Below are 21,234 nucleotides of genomic sequence, written 5' to 3'. Positions count from 1 at the left end.
GCACGCGCACGTCTTTCCTTCACAAAGAAAGACAGAGAAGGGGGTCAGGGGAGGAAAAGCAAGCGGGAGAAACCAGCTATCGTCCCACAGCTTCGTTCTTTCTTTCTTTCCCCAGGAGGTCATCATGGACATCCTTCCTTGCAGGAAATTTTTTTTAGAAACCGTAGCAAACCACGAAACAGCTTCATGATACTGTCAACATTCTCATTCTTAAAAGTTAGTCCTGCAGCGGACGCACGTTCTCGAAGATCCGTGGCACGATCTGTGCTGAGTTAAGAGGAGTGGCAAATTTGGAACGGGCCCATTCTACTCCCAGGAGGGAAGCGATGCCAGTTTCCACAGCCAGCATCTGTAGGGGGAGGTGCGCCGGACCGGGGGCCGCCAGGAGGAGGCTGGTGAGGGGACGGCGAGCCCGGCTTTGCTTCACCCTTCCTCTCTCCTCATCCGTCACTTCTCGGTAATGTCCCAGCAACCCACTGCCTCCAGGAACCAGAACGTAAGACTCAGAAGGCGGCCAACCTTCTCCCGGGGACCCAGGCTGGTGGGAGCCAGCGAAACGTAAATGGCCTCGAGACAGAAATAGGGAGGCCTGTGAAGTGTGCGACCCTCAACGGCTCTCTTGTCCCATTCATACTTTAACGAGGACGTGGCAGGGAGACAGGTCATGAGACCGAAGTTCCGCTGTTCCTCGCTCCGCCTGCTCCACCTGTGTGAGCCGGGGCAGCATAGGTGCCGTGTCCCCGGGGCCAGGCGCCAGGCCGAGGGCTGTGGCCGCAGCAGGAAGCCCGTCCACCAATGCCGGGGAACAGCACGTGACGACATTGATGGAGAAACCAGGCACCAAACTGACCGTCCCAGGGCCACCCGCAAGGAGAAGGCTGGTGAGGGGCCCCCAGACCTAATCAGCCATCTCCCCCGCATGGTGGAATCTGGGCTGAGGGACACACGACTCCAGAACTTTCTCTAATTTAAAATGTCCCATAACGACCAGGTACTACTTCCAGAACCGGCAATGGCTGTATTTAAAGCCGGTCATCAGGGCGGCGCATGGGGGAGGCGCCCTGGGACCCCAAGCCATCCCCAGGTTCCCTCAACAGTTAACGCTTTAAAAAAAAAAGAGAGAGAGAGAATACATACTACAGGAGGGAACGTCACACAGTTCCATGCGTACGTTTTTATTCTGCGTGAAGCACCAGGGGCCCTCCATCTGCCCTCCGGGGTTGCGGCAGTAGGCGTGCCCCCCTCCGAGCTCGGGGAAGTCCGCGCTGCTCAGCTGGTGGCTGTGAGGCAGCTGTAGGGCCCAGGGCTGGCACTGGTGGCCCGACTTGGTGGTGCTGGCCGTGCCTCTGTAATCCGTGCCCGAGCCATTGTAGCACTGATGGTCTGTGGGAGAGAGACGCGTGAGGACGCCCGGCTGGCGAGCGGCCGCTGCCTCCCCAGCCCTTCCAGAAAGGACAACCGCCACCACTTTGCCTGCACATACCCGAACTGGAACTTCCAGAAGACCAAACGGTCCGACTTCCAAAAACAGCAGCGTTAAAGCCGCAGGCCCACCAGGTAAGTCGGGGGATGGGGTGGGGGGCGTCCAGGGACATGAGTGGGGAAGGAAGGCCCATCCGAAGTCACCCCATGAGTGTGGAAGCCCCTGGGGGCCCGCCAGGCACCTCCGCTGCAGGAGGACGTCAACCCCAACCTCACGCTCGCTTTGCCGCCCAGGGAGGACACCCAGGCACCCCCGTGTCCAGGGCGGAGACCCAGAGCCCTCTCAGAGCCATTCTGCTGCCTCAGTTCTGTCGCCGTTCTCAGCCCCTCCTGTAGACGGACTCACTAACCAACGCTCCATCTTCTGTGGCTATTACCACGCGCAGAGTGAGGAGCGAGCCGCCTGGATCCGGACGCCCCCGGGAGCCCAGAGATTGGGCTCCGACTGCCCCCCAAGGAGCTCTGAAGGGCTCTGAGAACCCCCAGCCTCACCGAAGAAGTGGCCAGAGTCCAGGGCCTGGGACGAGGGTGGGCTCTTCCCCGCTCCGTCCCCTGCAAGGGGCAGCAACCCTGACCTAATCGGAGAGGAGAGCCTCTCAGGGGTCGCGGGGTGGTCTGGAGGCCGGCCGTGCCTCTGCTCAGGCTGCTAATGGGCACGGACATGACGCCCCCCTCAAACCCCAGAAGCGGAGTCTGAAGCCCAATGACGTAGTGACTCTCGCCAGTGCCAAGACGGCAGGGGCACAGCTGCCGTGCGCCCACCGGAGGAGGACCCCAGAGCCCTCGCGGAAAGCCCCACGGCACGCTGGAGGGGCCCCCGGGCTGGAGCAGCCACGGCCGCGGCCAGGCCGGACGCACGGGACTCACAGCGGCCCAGCCTCTCCGCGGGGATACCGATGCGCATGCAGTTGGCGGCGTCCGGGCTCTCGGGCAGGGGCAGCGCCTCGCACTTGGGCAGCTGCAGCCGCATGAGGATGAGCGGGTTGGAGCGCGCGATGGTGTACTCCTGCCGACACAGGTCGCTCTCCAGCACCTCACACTCGTCCCGGCACAGCTCGCGGGGCTTGGGCGCCCGGGAGCGCGCGTCGCACAGCGGGAACACGAAGTGGCAGAAGGACGGGATGGCGAACTGTGAGCACTGGTCCGACAGGTGCGTGGAGGTGCCGATCATGGTGAAGGCCGCTGCGGGGGCGCGAGACGGGCGTTAGGCTGGGTGGCACCTGCTCCCGGGCCCCTGAACACCACCGGAGCCTCCCCGCCCCCACTGCACCCCTCTCCTGCTCGTGTTCCCCCTTCCCCTCCCAGCAGGGCCCCCAACCCTCTGCCCTGTCCTCTGCACACCCAGAAAGGCTCTCTCCAAGGCAGGCGCCCCGAGAGCAGGAGCTGCCCGGATGTGCTGGGAACACGGAAAGTCTCAGTCCCAGGGCTTCACTTACAAACGCGGAACGGGAGAGAAGGGGAAACCGGGCCCAGGATCTCACCCGGCTGGAGGCTTCTTCCAGCACAGGAAGATTCGCGGGTCAGACCCAAAGCCCCTTCCCAAGGCCCTGCTAGGAACTGGGCTCTGCAAGCCACGGGCGGTAGCTAGAGCAACGGGTGACGTCTGGAAGCAGAGACCGGACAGGGCGCAGGGACAGAGCCCGGCGTCCTGCGGGACTGTGGCCGACCTGGGGGCCTGGGGAGGCTGCGGCAGGGAGGGGGGGAGGGTGCCCCCGAGGAGGACGGCAGCAGGGCAGACGCATGGGAGACCAGAGCTGCGGCCAAGCAGCAGCAGGAGAGGCGGGGCGGGGGGCCCCAGATAGCCGGAGGGCGTTGGGAGGGCCAGAGGGAGGTGCTTTGGGATAAAGGAAGCAGAGAAGCAGGTGTAGCCAGGGTCTGAGCCGTGGTCGGCTGCCTGTCCTCCGAGGCAGGACACGGGACGGAGCAGAGAGGAACAAACGTGGCGTGTGACCCGGAGAGAACACGCAGTGGCACTGCGGGCCGAGCGGGAACACGTGCGGGGGCAGGAGGGCAGGAGGCAGCAGCCCCGTCAGGGCTCAAAGGGAGGCCGCAGCCGGCATGCCTGCTGCCCCGAGGCCCAGCCACTGTGGCCTGCTCCTGAGGATGTGACCCGGCAGCCGAAGAGAGAGGCCCTGCCCCACCCCCTGCGCCACGGGCGAGTAAACAGGCCGGCCGGGCTCATCCCCGGGACACAGGCCAGTGACCCGTGCTGCGGCGCCCCGTGTGGCCAGCAGGCGGCGCTGCGGGGTGCCCACTCTCTGCCGACCGGCCCGGCCCAAGGCAGATGAGCCGGAGGGAGACCAGCTCAGGCGCCGCCCGTTACCCACCACGGACGGTGGGTCCCTCGTCCGCCTGGTCCTGTGCGGTGACCTGTTGAGGCCACACCTTGGGGGACGGATGCCCACACAGAGCGTCTGAGGGAGCTCGGGAGAGGAACACGCGGTCCCTGCTCCTTCCGGTCCCTTCCGGCCAAGACTGACGCTGAGGAAGGGACAGGAGGTCCCCGGGCAGGGTCTCTCGGAGACGGCTCAGGAGCCCGGGGTGAGGCCCGATCAGGCCCGCGATGGAGCTGGGGACCATCAGGAGGGCGGGCGTGGCGTGGCGGGGACCCCGGGCACGGAAGGACGGTCGAAGCCAGACAGATCTGGCGTTGCTCTCGGGGCAGTCACCAGCGGAGCGTGACCCTGTGATGGTCTCTGCTCTGCCCTTGCCCCCTCAGACGCGTCCCATGAGGACTCACTTCTCAACATCCGGCTCTAGGTACCCAGAAGGTCCAGCAGCTCATGTCCCCGCCTCCGTCCACTCCCCACGTCACCTTGAAGGTGTCCTGGGACTCTTTCCCCCGGAAGCTCCCAGAGTCCTGGGAGTGAGTTCTGACAAGCCTGCCCCAGGCAGGACACCGCAGAGCCAACGGCCTTGGAACCACAAGCCCGTCAGCCCAGGTCAACTTCGACCTCCTCTCACGTCCACACACCTAGAAATGCTCGTTCTAGACTTTCGTCTAAACGCTGCTGTGCAGCCCGCCTGCTCGGACAGCAGATGTGCTCAGCGTGTCCAGCCGTTCCTGGAGATGTGACTTGGGAACAGTGTCGTGCCTGGGAGCCGGGTTCGTCAGTGAGTGGGACGCCCGGTCTGAGGTACGCGGCTAGCGCTTCCCAGGTCGGTTAGGACAGAGGATGTCTGAGCGCGTGGCTCCTACTAAGGCCATAATGGACTCTTCCCTTAATGAAAGAGAAGCGACGAGAAAAATCCAAGAGCCCTGCTTCTGTCGAGGGTGATTTCTGTTCCCTGGAACCTGTGTCACACCTCTGAGGCACGGGTACGGCCACACAGAACCCTACGTAAACCACTGAATGTTGTGGCCCAAAAGGTTTGAGCAGTTCTGCTTTAGAGAGCATGAAAAGCTTTTCCAAAAATAGCAAGGTTCTCAAATGGGCTCCTCTTGGACGACCACCGTCCTCCTACTTCTCCGTGGACACCTGGCCCAGTCCTCAAGGGGCTCGGGAACCACGGGCCAGGAGGATCCTTGCATGGCCATCGCCCTAGACCCTCCAGCTGAGGTGAAAGCGAAGGGGGGGTGACCCGGATTTGGAAGGACAAGTCGATGCCGTCTGGAGGCTGGAGAGGAAACGTGTGTGTGTTTGTGGGGAGAGCAGAGAGGGGCTTCGGTTGAATTCATTTTCTTACTTCTCAAAGCATTTCCCCCAAGATGACTTTCACATCACCACGTTAAAGCCAGCACGTGGAGGACGACCGGCCGACCGAAACGGGAAGCCTGCAGAGACAGAGAGCAGGCCACTGCCTGCCAAGGGAGCCGCCCCCTTTCCCACGCGGTGAAGCAGGTCCCCAAACACTGACTGTCCACGGGACCTGAATGCTGGCCGCAGGCGGCCTGGCAGCGTCCCCGGGCTCCGCCACGGACTGCAAACCCCTGTCCCCAACGCCGAAGTCAGACCCGTGAAGCTCTTCACTGAGCTCAGATCTATGGGGGACAGGAGTCGGGGAACGCAGAACAGAGAAGTGCAGTGATTAAGTGCGGTGGGTGCCGGCCTCCCTGAGGTGTGGCCAGGGGACAGGAGGGGACAGCCCGGGAACAGGAGGCCCTGGTGACGCAGTGAGACGGGACGTCTCAGGACTCTGGAGCCATGCGGTGGGCCCGAGTAAGTGTGCTTGCTAGTGGGAACGCACAAACGGGAACATTGGAGGGCAAACCCTGGGGCCAGTCCCCGCTGCTTCTAACAGGGCTGTCCGACTCTGTCGCACGACGTGCGGAACAGGGACTCCGTGTCCGAGATCGGAAATAAACGCACGAGGGGGGCGGAGACGGGCGGCGCGCGCTCACGGTCCGACAACAACGACGCGGGGCTCCTACCTGTGATGCGGTTTTCAATCTCTCCCTGCATCTGGAGGGAGTCCACGTAAATGGTCCGGTTCCCGATGAAGCGTGCGCACGCAATCCCCCGGTATGGCTGGCAGAAGCCGTCCTCGTGGTAGTCGTCTCTGGGGAAGACACGGCTGTGAGCACACTGGCTTGTTTGGTTTTTCTCTTCAAATCCAGCGCTTTTTTTTTTTTTTTAAAGATCTTTAAATTTCATTGGGTTGATTTTTTGTTACACATCAAGTAATACACCCAACTAGATCTTTTTTATCTTTTTTAAATAACGATTATTATGTTTCATTATGCGACGTTAGTCACCATACAGAACACCCTTGTGATCTCATCGTCTCACTCCTTGGTATCAACGCAAATGAGCTGGAAACTTCAGACCACCCGAAAACCTGCCCAAACTTGGAAGCAATCAAGCTGTCCTCCAGCAGGTGATGGGCAAAGATACCGTGGCCCGTCCAGATGGAAGAGCTTTTAGCACCAAACACAAAGGAGCCATGAAAAGACACAGAGAAAGCTCACATGCACGGGACTAAGTGAAACACCGATCCAGAGAGGCCACGTGCTGTAGGAGTCCAGCGGCTGGACCTTCCGGAAAAGGCAGAACTATGGAGATGGGGTAAGTTCAGTGGTGGCCAGGGGCTGGGGGCGGGGGTGGTACACGGGACCACCAGGCAAAGCACAGGGACTTCAGGGCCGGGAACCGACTCTGTATGATACTGTGGCGGCGGGTGCGTGTCTTTCTAGATCTGACGCTGGAGCAGCACCGGTTTGAACCTCGTGAGTCCACTGACGGGCAACGCGTTTACGGTGAACACAACAGAGTACGGTAAATGCACTTTGTGTCCCTTATGATTTTCTTAATAGCATTTTCTTTTCTGTAGCTGACTTTATGGCAAGAATTCAGTCCATAATGCATACGACACACAAAACACACGTTAATTGACTAAGTGATCGGTGAGGTGCTAGGAGTTAAGTTCTGGGGTAGCCAAAAGTTACACACAGATTTCCAGCCACACGGGGGGGTGGCGTCCCCTTCCCCTGTTGTCCAAGAGTCTGCTGCCCAAAGTCCCAGCGGGGACGGCAGCCAGAGTGACAGCTCGCGGGTACAGACTTCAGCTCGTCGTAAGTGCTGGCACTGGCTCGTCCGTTCTAAGCAACGTGCCACACTAAGGGGCAAACCGCAGGTGTGGATGCTGGGAGGGTGTCGGTGAAACTCTCCAGACTTCCTGTTCAATTTTTCTGGAAATCCCAAATGGCTCTAAAATATAATATCTATTAACTTAAAAAAATCCAGCATCGTTAAGGGCGTGGCGCCATGGAGCGTGACAGATGGATCATAAACGTGAAGCGTACGCATGGGTGGGCACACGTCCACGTCTTTGAGCAAACGCACGCAGAACGTTGGCCACGTCTTTGAGCAAACGCACGCAGAACGTTGGCCACGAACATCTCATCCCACCCGTGAGCCACGCAGAAACATCACAGCGCACCCCACGAGCATCGCTGGTATGCAAGCAACACTCGCGAAAGCGATGACAGTCCAGGAACCGCGTTCCTGCATCACATGAGAGAAATGGAGGGAAACAGTGGGGATCCCCGAAAGTCTGGCCTTCAAATAAGTTGTACAAGGAGATGTTCTTATTACACAACAGAGAAGTAGACGGCACGGGCCACACTTCAAGACACAGGGGCTGGGTGGGGAGCCTCACCGAAGCATGGCCCTCCCACCGGGCCCCCCAGTTCGACTCCCTCCCCAGGGCCTTTGCACGGCACGCACAGGGCATGCTGGAGTCTGTGCCACATTCTATTGCGGGAACCTGTTAGTCGTGCCTTCAGCTGATGAGATCAGGCATTCTGAGTACCAGATGCTTTTCAGAGAGCCCTCAGGATGCTCCAAGGAGACGGGGACGGGGCCACGGCCGATATACGAGAGCTGGCAGTGGCTGGAGCCAGGGAGAGGTGCTTGGGGCTCCAGGGGCAGGTTACTGACAAGTGCATTAGGACTGTAATTAAGTCACTTGTTCTCTAGCTAATCTGTAACCAGCCCCTAAGCCTGACAGCGCTCATCAGCCCGCCCTCCAGTGGTCTGGACCGGCCCCCAGGAAAACCTGTGTTGTGTCCAGCTCCACACCCATATTTCAGCTCCTTCACAAATGTAAAATCCGACGCTCGTAAGGGCAGAGACAAAGGATCTGGCAGAACACCCTTTCAGCCGCTCGGCTCTCTCCCTCCTGGGCACCTGCAGGAGCTCTCTTTTTCAAAGAAAGGAACGTGGAGCCATAAATAACCGAAACAAAGAGACTGTGGTGTCCACACGAGCTGGACGCCCTTTCTCGCAAGCTCGCTTAGCCATTATTTCCTTGGGTCAAGGATTCCTTAAATGTAGCTTAACTAGACAAGCACACATGCTAACAATACAGCCCGGCCCCTCCCTTCTCACTCTTTGTGAGCTGGAGTCAACTGCTGATTAAACGAAAACCAGTGCCTACCAAATGCACCAAAAGCACACGTCGGCTCTGCCCCAGTGCGTGTGCTACGCGTCACCGTTTGCGGGCGGCTCAGGGCGCTTGCCCACTGCGCCTGGAAAATCAGAGACAGCCACATTCCGTGTAACGTCACCTGCGCACGAGAGAGGAGCTGTGATGCAGTCAGTCCTTCAGGGTGAAGAAAATAATGTCAAATTAAGCCTGAAATAACTAGAAAATACCAATGATGAGAACAGAAATCAATACAAAAGAAACAGAAAAATCAATAAAGCCAAAAGTTAGTTCTTCAAAAAAAAAAAAAAAAAAACAAAATTGCTTAAAAACTGGAAAAGAGAAACAGAAGAGAGAAGGAGAAAACACACACCAGCAACATCACGAATGCGATGGGGACGTTGCCCAACTCTACGGATGTTCAGAGACAACAGGGAACGTTATGCGCAGATATCTGAACACAGATCCAGTAACTTAGGAAAATAGGGCAAATTCCTTGAAAAACATAACACACTAAAATTAGTGGAAACAGAAAAAAAACTCAGAATAGCCTTAAATGTCTTAAGAAATTTGAAGTTGTAATAAAAAACCTTCCCATGATTAAAACCCCAGCCCCACATAATAGAAACTGGTGAATTCTGTCAAACATTTAAGGAAGAAACAGTAATTTTAGATAAACTCTTCCAGAATATAAAGGAATAAGAGATACCACCCAGATCATCCCAAAATGCAGTGACACAAGTGACTCATAAGCACGTCCAAGGACATCCCAGACAAACGTGCCCGGGACCGAACGGGCACCACGCTTCACAAAACACAAGCGCACAGGCTGGACCCAACAAAACAGAAAGACAATAGAGAAATGGGCAGTGAGCCACCTGGGCGATCACGAACACAAGGTGTTTCAACATTTAAAAACTGGTCACCGAAAACAGAGACAAGGAGGGAAACTGTGTAATCATCTCAGTTGAGAAGGAAAAAAGGTCGACACAAGTCAACACTCATTCATGACCAAACTCTCGACAAACAGAAAACCTCTCCGAGTGTACTCTACTAAAAAGGGCATCTATCAGGCGCCTACAGTGAACACGTTACTTAACGGTGAAATAAGGGACATTTCCCCGTAGACATTTGGGAAGATGACCCTGTCTGCTCTTACATTCTAGGTGACCTTGGGGCTCAGTCAGTACCATCAGGAGACGGCGTGATCAACCCATCAGCGGCCCGGCAGACGGACGGCACACACCGGGAAGGAAGAGGTAAGACCTGATGCCGAAATTTACATAGAAAATCCCAAGGAATATATTTTTAACCTGCTAAAACTACTACAGATCTAGTACGGCCCCAGGAGAAGGTCAATACAATCAACTGTATTTCTACATGTAACAGTTAGCAAACGGAATGTTTAAAAAATATCATTTCCAGGGATGCTCCGGTGATGCTGGTGGTTGAACATCCGACTCCTGTTTCGGCTCGCTGCGATGTCACGGGATCAAGCCCCACGCAGGGCTCCAAGCGTCTGGGAGTCTGCTTGAGATGCCCTCCCTCTCCCACTGCTTCTCCCCACTCTTTGCACTCTCTCTCAAATAAGTAAATAGATCTTTAAAAGAAAGTCATTTACAGTAACGTTAGAAGTACACAAGAGCAGCAAATTCATAGAGACAAAGTAGAATCATGGTTGCTAAGGGTCGGGGTGAAGGGGAAATGGGGAGCCACAGTCTAACAGACACTGGGTTTCAGGCTGGAAGGGTGCAAAGCTCTGGACGGTATGTGGTGATGACTGCACGGCAAGGAGAAGGTACTTAATACCCCTGAGCTTCTCAATTAAAAATGGCTGAAATACTTTGGACAAAACCTAGTAAAAATGTACAAGACCTCTCCACTTAAAACTTCCAAACACTGTAGAGAGAAAGAAAAGAGAAGCTACATCAATAGAAATACGTACCATATTCCTAGGATGGACCATTCAACGGTTTTAAGGAGTCGATTCTCCCAAGCACAGCGTCACCTGTCAAATCCTAGCACGGCTTCCGCAGAAATTACTTTAAATCATGGAAAAAAAAAAACAAGCCAAAAAACAAAAAAACTACATAATGAGAAAATGACGAAGTGAGCAAAATCCACAGCACCGGTAAGGGGCAGACTGACATGCGCCTCCAGACGTCCAACCCTGAGAAGGACACGTCGCTATGACACCTTCAAGTGTAAAACTCACAGGCAGCCCCTCATCGCGACCACTGTAACCATCAGCCAAACTCAACTCCAGAGCCGCCCGCACCACAGCTGCCCACGGCGACCGATGTTCCAGAGCCACGAGAGGCTGAGGACCTGTTCCGGATTAAAGACACTAAAGCGACGTGGAGAGGATCCCGTCCCCGGAGAGGGTCCACACAGCGCTCCTGGGACAAGCGGAGAGACTGGAAAGTGAATGACACGTGTCACGTGACACCCCGAGTCTGAAGCTGTGGTTTGGGGAGGAAACAGGTTGACCTTGGGGACTAACACGGAAGTATAAAGGGAAAAGGGGCACAGGGAACACAGCCAGTTCTCGGGTGGCTCAGGAAAGGGGAAAATTACAAATATGTATGGGAAAATGAGAAATCAAATAGGACACGACCACAGCTGGCAAGCCCGCCTAGAGAGAGGAGAGATTACTCCTAATTGCTCTTCTAGTCACTTTTCTGTACTTTTGGAGTTATTTCAAAACGGAAAGTTAAAAACGTCCCAGTGCGTGCTTTGGTAGAAACTGACAAACGCTGGAATTTACACGTAAACCAGAGCAGCCCGGACAGTCGTGAACGAGGAGGACTGAGGGTGCACTGGAGCCGCCCGATTCCGAGACTTACCACGTTCCGACGTCGGGGACAACGTGCGGCTGGGATACGAGGACATGACGGAGAATCTTAAAATAGACCCTAACCAATGGTCAAGTGATTTTCAGTACAGACACGAGGCGTCTGAGGAGGACCCGGCGATAGTTTCAAAAACGGTGCTGGAAGGACTGGATATTCGGAAGCTTTTTCTTTTGTTTGTTTTAAGATTTTTATTTATTCACTTGAGAGAGAGAGTGCGCACAGATGGAGAAGCAGACCCCCCAATGAGCAGAAAGCCCGATGCGGGGCTCGATCCCAGGACCCTGAGACCATGACCCAAGCCGAAGGCAGAGGCTTAACTGACTGAGCCCCCCAGGCGCCCCAGAACTGGATATTCGTATGGAAAAAATAAACTCAAACCCATGTCTCCCACCGTACACAAAACCTGATTTTGAGAGAGACCACAGACCTAACCATTAAAGCTAAAATTATGGCACTTATGGAAGAAAACACCGGAGAATATCCTTATTCTACTGAGATAAGCAAAGGCAAAGATTTCTCAAACACAATGCATAAGAGAAAACAAAAGATAAACTAACTCACTAAAATTAAATTTTCCTGGGGTGTCTGGGTGGCGGAAAATTTAGGTAGCCAGCTCCTGGTTTCAGTGCGGGTCCGATCTCAGGGTCCTGGGATCGAGCCCCATGTCTGGCTCCGTGCCCGTCGGGGAGTCGACTTCCCCCCTCCCTCTGCCCCTCCTGCTTCTGCTCTCTCCTTCTTTCTCAAATAAATAAATAAATTTAAATTTAAATAAATTTAAATTCTGCTGCTCACCGAAAGACAGCGTCACGAAACTAAAAAGGCAAACCACAGTCACTTTTTCTTTGGCAAAGGAACTGTGTACGGAATATCTAAGAAGTCCTATGACCCCGCAGGAAGACACACACCGCAGGAAAACTGGGCGAAGGCCTGAGACACTTCACCAAAGTGCAGCCTGGAAAGACGTTCCCAGTCTCAGTGAGGAGAAACTATAATCAAACCGCCACAAATCATCACAACACAAGTGCCAGAAGGCTAACGTCGGACGACCCCGCACGTTGGCGTGGACGTGGGGCGGCCGGACTCTCACACCACGGGCGGCAGCAAAAAACGGAGAGACCGCTCCGGGGAGGAGTTGGGCACTTTCCCCGGCGTGTGCACGCACCGACCACCGGACCCGGTAACCCCGCGGCCGGGACGCGGTCCAGAGCCATGAAAACACGCTCACAGAAATCCTCGAACACAAACATTCCCAGCGGCCGTGTCTGTAACCGCCCCAAACTGGAAACCCAAGTGCCCGTCAGCACACGAAGACACACACTGTCGCGCCTTCCTGAAACAGCGGTCCGTAAGCGAGCGGGGAAAGTCCGGGAAGAATCTTTCAGGTATTACACCGCGTGAAGAAGCCGGACGCGAGAGGCTCTGCGAGGACGTAGCACCCATGCGTTTCTGTCCCACGCATTGTGGTACTCACCACACTCCGAGCGGCGCCTGGCCCACAGCTGACCCTCAACACACGTCTGTTGAGTGAGTGAACACTTTCTTCAACCATGGGACACACGCTTCATATTTCTAATTCAAGATAAAATACTCGCAGCATCTGGTTATGCGGATGTCGTGTTGGACGTGACAAAAAGTGTCGACAGGGTCCGCGGGAGCAGACCCGACACCAGCATTCATGACCCAAAGCCCACGTCAGCAGAACCTCTCAGAAACCGTCTCCGGGGCCAGGATCGCACGCGGCGGCCGGAGGCAGAGAAAGGGTGGTTTGGGTTCACAGTTCACCGGAGGGAAGCGTGGTTCTCCTCTGCGGAGCGCAGCGGGCTCGTCCCTCCCGGGCAAACCTTGGAAGGTGGGTATTTCCTTGGGTGACTTGGGCGGTCGGTGTGTAAAAAGCTCCCATCCCTAAATACTAGGGCATGACAGCTCGTGCGTGGACTCAGGCAAAAACAAAAGGACCAAGTGGAGGCATCGGATGTGTCACCACACGTCCTGTGTGGACACCGTCACCCCTGCTAACGCGCAGACACGTCCACGTGCCGCTGTGCGGTGAACGGGAGGCTGTGGGTGTCCCCCACACTCCCCACGAGGATCTCTGCCACCTCCTGCCTGCATCACGTAATCTTAAAACGAACTGAGTTTCTCCTTTTATTCAAGTTCGGCACTACAGGATTTAAGGAGTTACGTTTTCCAAGAAATAGAACCTACCACAACGAGAAGCCAGGGAGGGAGGACACCGGGCTGGCGCCTCCCTCTCTGCAGCTCGGCTCGACCAGGGCAGGCCTTCGTGGTTAGACAGCAAATGCTCAGTGTCAGCCTTTGCCCGGGACGGTTCTCTCCCCACGGTGAGGCGGCCGGGTTTCTCCTGAAGTCATTTTCAATCACTGCCTGTTGGAAGTTTCAGTGTGTTTTTTCTACTTTCCTATAATTAGGATAAAGCTTGAGCTCGTTATGACAGTTCCCCAAAAACGGCAGTGGAAGGAGCTGGAGGGAGCAGATCGCCGCGCTCTGTTTAGACACGCTGGCTGTGGGGCACCTCTGAGTCATCCGCCCAGGGGTGCCCCGATGCCGCGGAGTCCGGGGCCTGGAGACGGGGAGATAGTCAGACCGGGAAACGGGGCTTCCAGGGCTGTGAGCGCACGGGTGGTGAGTGGCCAAAGCCTTGGAGTCACACGCACCTTGTGAAGTAAGAAAAGGGCTCGGGACGCGGCCCCGTTTGTCGATTTCCCGGAAGCCCATCATGAACCTAATTCACAACCGCCCAAAAGAGCAACGCGCGTCCCTGTAAGCAGCATCTGTTGAAGCACCTGGGGGTGCTCACGTTGGGACCGTGGCACTGACCCAACACAGCCATGCAGGTACCAGGGCGGGTTTCGGGGGCCACCCCACCTGCCCCGCCCCGCCGCGGCCCAAGCCACCAGGCTACGCCACTGTGGACGCACGGGTCTGTCATCGTGAAGTCGAGCCCCGTTTTAAAGGGCAGATGAAAACGGAGCCCATACACGAAACACGGGACGCGCAGCCTCCCGTTAATCCCCTCACGTGATCCAAGCTGCCGCCTGAGTAAGCTGCGGTAGCGCCGTCTTTGAACCACGTCTGCGGAGGCACGGCTGCTCTTAAAGCCTCGGTTCCCCACGTACACACCCTCCTCACCCTCCCTTCAAAAGCATGAAAGGAAAAACCGTGTTTTAACAGCAGTAAATCCCTTCACCTCGCTCGACGCCCACGTACTGGCGTCCAACGCTCTGCCCGTGGGCGCAGGTGTGGCCGTGTGAGGGCAGCCGCCACAGAGGTTCCCGCTCACAGCACTGACCCGCAGCACTCGGGGGTCGGCCGAGGCTCTGCTGGTGCTCCAGGGCCGGCTCCCCCCTTGCAGGCACAGGCCCAAGGCTGGTACAACAAGGAGAAGCCCAAGGAGATAGCCCGAGAGGAGTCACAGGTGCGATGAGCTGGGGACACTCCAGGGACAAAAATGGAGAACGTGTGGACGAATCTGTTTTTAGCCAGTGATTTCCCCCCTTTCTGTCTTGGTTTTGGTTAATTTCCAGAGATGCCACAAGGAGGGGAGGTTCGTCTATGGAGACACAATCAGCATCCAGCTCGGGCGCGTCGGATCACAAGGCCACCCGATTACGGAAGGTCGTCCACCAGCACGAAGCGGCAGCAGACGGGTTCGGGAGTTCGACGGAGCAGAACTCACCCTCGTTGAGTGCGTTTCAGGCCGGAGCCGCGAAGCCGCACCACGCTGGGAGCGCTGCTTCGTAACAGAACACTGATATTCTCAAAGGAGAAAAACCAGAGTCACCGTTGTATGTGAGAAAAGTGATGGCAAAAGTCGGACTTCTACTCTGCAGCTCCAAGAAAAACACAAACCGACAGAAATCCAGATGCAGTAAAACATGACGGCCAGGACATGTGAAAGCAATGGTGAGTAATAAGGGGGGTGTATGCGTCAGCTCAGCCTGCGGTAACAAACAGCCCTGACGGTTCGACCTGACTTTGTGCAGTTCTGGAGGCGAGAGGTTCAGCCTCAAAGTGCCGGCCTGTTCAGCTCCGGCACAGACGGCCCCCTTCTTGCTGTGTCCCTCACACCGTGGACAGAAAGCTCTCATGGGTCTTCCTCTTCTTGTAAGGACATGAGTCCTACAGGATCAGGGTCCCACCCTTATGACCCCATTTAACTGTAATTTCGTCCTTAAAGACCGTACCTCTAATACTGTCACATGGCCCTGGGGGTTAAGGCTTCAATGTGTGAAGTGGGGGGTGGGGGTGGGGGGAGACATAATTCAGTCCATAGCAGCAGAGTAAGAGAATCTCTCTACATGTACCAAGACATTGTGCAAAGCTATGCTGTTGGAACAGTGATGACATTCCAGAGAGAGATGCTGCAGGAACACATCGGAGAGCTCAGAGCAGACGCACATGTGCAGGAATCTCACGTGTGACAGAGGTGACGTCACACTTAATGATTACCGATGGCGCCACTCATTAGACAGTGCCAACGACTAGGCCATTGATAGAGAAAACACGGCAGGAGAGCCCCAGCTTGTACCAGCACAGAAGTCAGTCCGGGTGGAGTAAGAGCTACAGAAAAGTTCTATCTAGAATACAGGTTAAAACTCTCGCAAACCAGCAAGAAAAAGACAAATCACCCAATGAAAAATGGGTAAAATACAGTCTATTCTGGTTATTTGCAGTAATTATTTCCTATGAGGGTGTCACAAATGCTGAATAAGCAAATACGGAGCACGGCTCCCAGGGGAGAAGGCAGAGGTGATTTTCTGCGCGTCCGTTGTCATGACATTTTCATTATCCAGTCAATACGGGACCTTGTTCCATGTGTGTTTCTGTTTGAAGACATCTTCTGTAACGTGTGTTGATGATTCATTAACGTCGAGCTGAGGGCCAACAGCACCGTAACTCCCGCCTGAAGGAAGCTTATCTAACACACGTGTTTTTCCGTGGGGCCTGTCACAGCCTTCTGGTGCTTGGGAACTCTCGAGAGCACCTCAGCGCAGAGCTCAGGGCCGCCCTGCACAGCGAATCACCCACAAGCAGCCGCAAATGAGAACAGACTAACACCGTGTTTACCGAAGGGCTGCTGAAGTAAGACCGCAGACCTCGGGTGGGACGTGCGCACAGGCAACACACGTTTCACTGCCCTGCCCACGTCCGTGAGTGACAACGAAACCGCCTGAGTACTGGCTTCGGAGTTAGGACGAGATTTTAGCGAGTAAGAAACTGTGCAGCCAGGGAATCTGCAGATAAAGAGGACAGACTCACCGGCGGCAATTCAGCGGTCACTAAACAAACAAAATATGCTCAACGCCCTCTGTCTCTGCCCCTCCCCCTTCTCGTGCCTTCTCTCTCTACCAAATAAATAATAAGTAAAATCTTTAACTAACTAACTAAATAAATAAATAAAATAAAAAGGAGGTAGGAACAGCCGTATTATTGTCAGGCGAATGAATTCAAAGCAAAAAGCACCAAAAGGGACTAAAAACAAAATAAAAGCTGTACAGCCTCAAACCTGTAGGCGTTTAGGAAAATAAAGGAAGGAAGAAAGGAAGGAAGAAAATGGATAGAAGCTGACAAACCCAGAATAGGTACGGATGAGTTTCACATATTTCAGAGATCTATAACCTATGTGGACAAAACGACAGACACCTCCAATAACACACTTAACACGCGTGATCGCGTATACGAAGCAACCTACGTGTGACCACCAGCGGAACATGCTTATCTCTTGAAACGACAGGAAAGACTCACAAGAACTGACCACATCTAACTGGCCCCGGAGAAAATCGCAGCCAATCGCCAAAGTAACATACGTCCCCAAATCAGTGACGACAATGTGGCAAGTATCAGAAAATCCCAAGAAAAGCCGATGTGCCTGGAGGGAAGGGGGGAAATGCAGCCAAAGCATTATTCAGAGGACATGTTGTAGTATTAAATGCATTTGTTTGAAAAATTAAAATGCTTAAGAAAAACGACTTTTTCAAGCAATTAGATGGACATAAAGATCGGCGGGACTACTACACACACACACCAGAATGGCGCAACTTAATAAAAACACCAACCAGACCAAACGCTAGTGAACCGTGCGGCGACCAGAACTCTCTGCGCTGCTGCTGGCAGTTTGAAGGTGACGCGAGCACCTTTAAAAAGTCTGGTATTTTCTGGTGTTTCTGACAAAACTCGGCACACACACCCTGTGAGCCAACGACACCACTCCTAGTATTTACTGAACAGAAATGAAAACATATGCCCGCCAAAACGTGTTTGAGAACATCCACAGCACCTTATTCCTAAGAGTCAAAGGGGCGAATTACCTGGGCATCCATCATCAACAGGAGAGTGGACGGACCAACGGGTGTAGACATACCGTGGGACAACCTCCAGCGACAAGGCAGTGAGCTGCTAACACAGGCGCAACACACGTGCGCCTCAAACACTTCACATGAAGTGAGAGAAGCCAATCTTGCGTGGCTACGTGCTGTAGAATTTCATTTCCAGAAAGTTCTAAAATACATAAAACGAGTCCATGGCAGAAAAGAAATGAGAACCGTGGCTGCCCGAGGAGGAGGGAGCTGCCTGAGAAGCTGCAGGATGGAACTTTCTAGAAGGACAGGAATGTTCTGTGCCTGGGCAGGGGTTTGCACTTGCTGGACCTTATTAAGGCGATACGTCAGATCTGTGCGCTTCGCTGTGTGGTGTTTTAGCTCCAAAGCAGCAGCAAGGCTAGCGCACAGACACCGAACTCTTGTCCACGCCGCAGCACTGAAGTTCAGGGGCACAAATCCTTGTAACTAGTTGTGGAAAACATAAAACAGACGGACGGATGGGTGGAGAGAGAGGCCGTAAGGCCAGCAGCGGGAACCGAAGTGGCAGGGTCTGGCTGGGGGCGTGCGGATTGGATATCACTGTCATTCTTTCTACTTTTCCATACGCTTGTGATTTTTCATAATACAATGTTACGAGGGGCGCCTGGGTGGCTCAGTCGGTGAAGTGTCTGCCTTGGGCTCAGGTCATGATCTCAGGGTCCTGGGATCGAGTCCCGCCATCGGGCTCCCTGCTCGGCGGGGAACCTGCTTCCCCCTCTCCCCTCTTTCTTGCTCACAGCCATACTGTCTCTCTCTCTCTCTCAAATAAATAAATTTTAAAAATATATACTGGAGGAAAAAAGAGAACCTTAAAGTTTGAAGAAAGTGGTCTTTGACAGGACAATTCAATTTAGATGTTAATTTTCACCAACTTTACGTTAAAATTCATTATCATTCCGATCGAAATACCACCAGAATTCATCAAGGAAATGAGGGTGTTCTTTAACAAGACACAGCACGAACACCATAAAATTATTGGTGACTACTGCTAAGCGACTGAAATATTTTAATTTCTGTATAATCAAGACAGAGATAAATAATTACTAAAACTCAGCACCGCACAACGTTAGGGCGGTGGGGAAAGACTGCGAAGAGACAGTTGACCAAGAGGAACCACGAGTGTCAAGGAACGTCTGTCGCGAACAAGCCAGCCAGCCGACGTGGCCGCTGCGGGTTTTCCTCCTTCAGAGCAGCAAACACGAACAGACTCGGTGGTCAGCTTGCAAGTTTACGACAATCCGGTCTTCGTATGGCACAGAGCAACGCGTGCATGCCTCCGCGGTGGGATCGCTTGTAACAAGGAGCATCTTGGGGCGCTTGGGTGGCTCAGTGGGTTAAAGCCTCTGTCTTCGGCTCAGGTCATGATCTCAGGGTCCTGGGATCGAGTCCCAAGTCAGGCTCTCTGCTCAGCGGGGAGCCTGCTTCCCCCTCTCTCTCTGCCTCTCTGCCTACTTGTGATCTGTCAAATTTTTAAAAAAGTCTTAAAAAAAAAAAAAAAGGAGCACGTTCAGAACGTCCCCTAGAGAAACGAACACCCGTCTCGGGACACACACAGAGCGACCACAACGGATGTAGGATGGGAGGTTCTTGTCACTGTGGGAACATCACACTCTCTGCCAGGGACAGAGATGGGGAGAAAGTCAGGGAAATTTAAAATAGGCCGTCAGCCCGCTCATCAGCCCAGTATGGCTTTTAGGTAAGAAAGTCAACGGCAGTGGGATGGGGTATCCCTCCAGGTAGGGGTAAATCCTGAGAGAGGTCCCCACCAGCACCCCCACGAGACTGTGGAGGCGATCCTGGGGCCCAGGCTGGGGGGACGGGATGGGGAGACGTTCACGTTCCCGGAACGGCCCGCAGGATGGACGGCAACGTGCTGCTTTAATCCTTCATTAAAAACCAGAAGAAAATAAATACAAAAATATTGCTGAGTTTTTATATGAAATTTAAATATGCAAATAGAATTGATATTTGCCTATCTAATAAACCACATTGTCCTTGTATGTCTGTGTTATGTAATATTTATAAACATAAGATGTCCAAGTATGGAAAAGTAAGGCAGGGCCACTTCAGAAGTCACGGGCACCTTCTCCAAAGCTGCCCAGCTGTGGCTCTAACGTCACTTCTCCTTGCCTCGCTCTCCGCACAGCTGACTGTTGACGCGACCGCTCAGCACAGGATGGTCTCCAAAATCTACCTTCTGCAGATGGCACCCGGCGTACGCTACCAGGGGCCCCTGTCCCTGCACCCACCCCAGGGGCCAGTGTTGCTGAGAATCCGGGGGGCCACAGAGTAGCCCACGTTAGCCCACACGTAGCATCCGTGCCACTGTTTGCAACATTTGGGGGTGAAGCAATAGCTCTCTGATCTGTCGGGACAAGAAAGGGGGAGCCCAGGAGCCCCTGCTAACCTCGAACACAACCCCAAAGAGAGTGGTTCTCGTGTCCAGGGTGACAGAACGTGGAGGCTCTGGAAGAAAATGTCCCCAAATGGACGGGTACATGGAGAGATGAGACACCGGGGAAAAGACGCCTGGGTTCCCAGCACCCAGCCACGGTTCGGTGAAGACACACGAGCCAGAGCTCTGACGCTCAATGTCCTCACCTCTGACGGGGGACTGACACCCGCCTGTGCCGGGGGACACCCTGAGGCGCGTGGCCACACCTGCCATCGACCCGCGGCTGGTGGTGCGGTTGTGAGCGGGGCTAGGATTTCCGTGAGAAGCACCTCCCTGTCTCCAGGACCCGGGTGTCCCCAGCCATCTGGCCCATACGCCCATACCCCTTCCAGCTGCCTCATGAGGTCCCGATCCCGCAGCCACTGGCCTCACGATGTTTCTCCCTGATGTGAGGCCGTGGAAACTCCAACAGGGTCCCAGCCCCGAGCCACATGCTTGTGTGAAGTCCAGCCAACGTCCAGCCAACTCGGCCAAGACAGGTCGTTGTGGCATTTCCATCCCGGGTCCTTACATAACGGAAGCCCTCCGGGAATGAGAAAATGGTTTGAGGGAAATGGATACTTACTGAAAGTGATGATTTGGGCTGTGTGTTGGACCTAAAAAGGAAAAAAAAAAGGCAGGTTATTAATCCTTCATGATTTGGAATCAAACCTTCTTCCAGCCCCGCCAACGGTGAAGCAGCCACAGCCCAGTGGGCCCATTTGTGGTGAGCTGACCTGGGGCCTGGGCTCCACTGCGGCCCAAGACAACACGCCCGGGATGCAGGAAACCATGGAATGTGGACAGGGCCTGCTCTCTGTTTATGCAGAAACATTTGGAGATATTTTTGGAGTTTTTGCTGTCTTTTCTCACTCTCTCCTCATCTAACCTTGACTCACAAGGTCTGTTTCCTAGCCGGGGCCCGAGCTGTGTGGAGCCCGTGTGCAGGGGCTGGGGCAGTGCGGGGACCACCCCCCCCACGGGGGTCAGCGAGGACGCATCCTGCCCCATTGCCCCCTGTGATGAGCGCGCACGTGGGGGACCGTCACCGCGCTCTGCTGCTGGCCCTTCCTCTCGGCCAGGCCCCGTCTTCTGTGGACAGCAGCCGCCTGTCCCCCTGAGTGTGGCCAGCCTGGCCATGGGTCCCCCTCCACCTTGAAGCTCCCCTTTGCATCTGGGGTGATTTTCTGCTCGCCGGGTTTCCAGCCCCCTGCGT

At 54.8% G+C, this 21,234-nt stretch overlaps 1 protein-coding gene across 1 annotated transcript in view; it reads right to left on the bottom strand.

Moving 5' to 3' along the window:
* Positions 1 to 21,234, bottom strand: part of LOC111153506 (tyrosine-protein kinase transmembrane receptor ROR2-like) — a 41,716-nt gene that overhangs the window by 5,394 nt on the left and 15,088 nt on the right. The window contains exons 7-10 of the mRNA XM_022512566.1: positions 20,605 to 20,635; positions 5,855 to 5,982; positions 2,350 to 2,664; positions 1,138 to 1,383 (exon numbers count right to left, since the gene is read on the bottom strand). Coding sequence (XP_022368274.1) covers positions 1,138 to 1,383; positions 2,350 to 2,664; positions 5,855 to 5,982; positions 20,605 to 20,635 — 720 coding nt within the window. The remainder of the gene's footprint in view (positions 1 to 1,137; positions 1,384 to 2,349; positions 2,665 to 5,854; positions 5,983 to 20,604; positions 20,636 to 21,234) is intronic.

The sequence above is a fragment of the Enhydra lutris genome, unplaced genomic scaffold (assembly GCF_002288905.1).
Source record: "Enhydra lutris kenyoni isolate GAN:26980312 unplaced genomic scaffold, ASM228890v2 scaffoldscaffold33, whole genome shotgun sequence".
Classification (NCBI taxonomy): domain Eukaryota; kingdom Metazoa; phylum Chordata; class Mammalia; order Carnivora; family Mustelidae; genus Enhydra; species Enhydra lutris.
The sequence above is the reverse complement of the archived record's forward strand: the minus strand, read 5'-3'. Positions and strand labels throughout refer to the sequence as shown.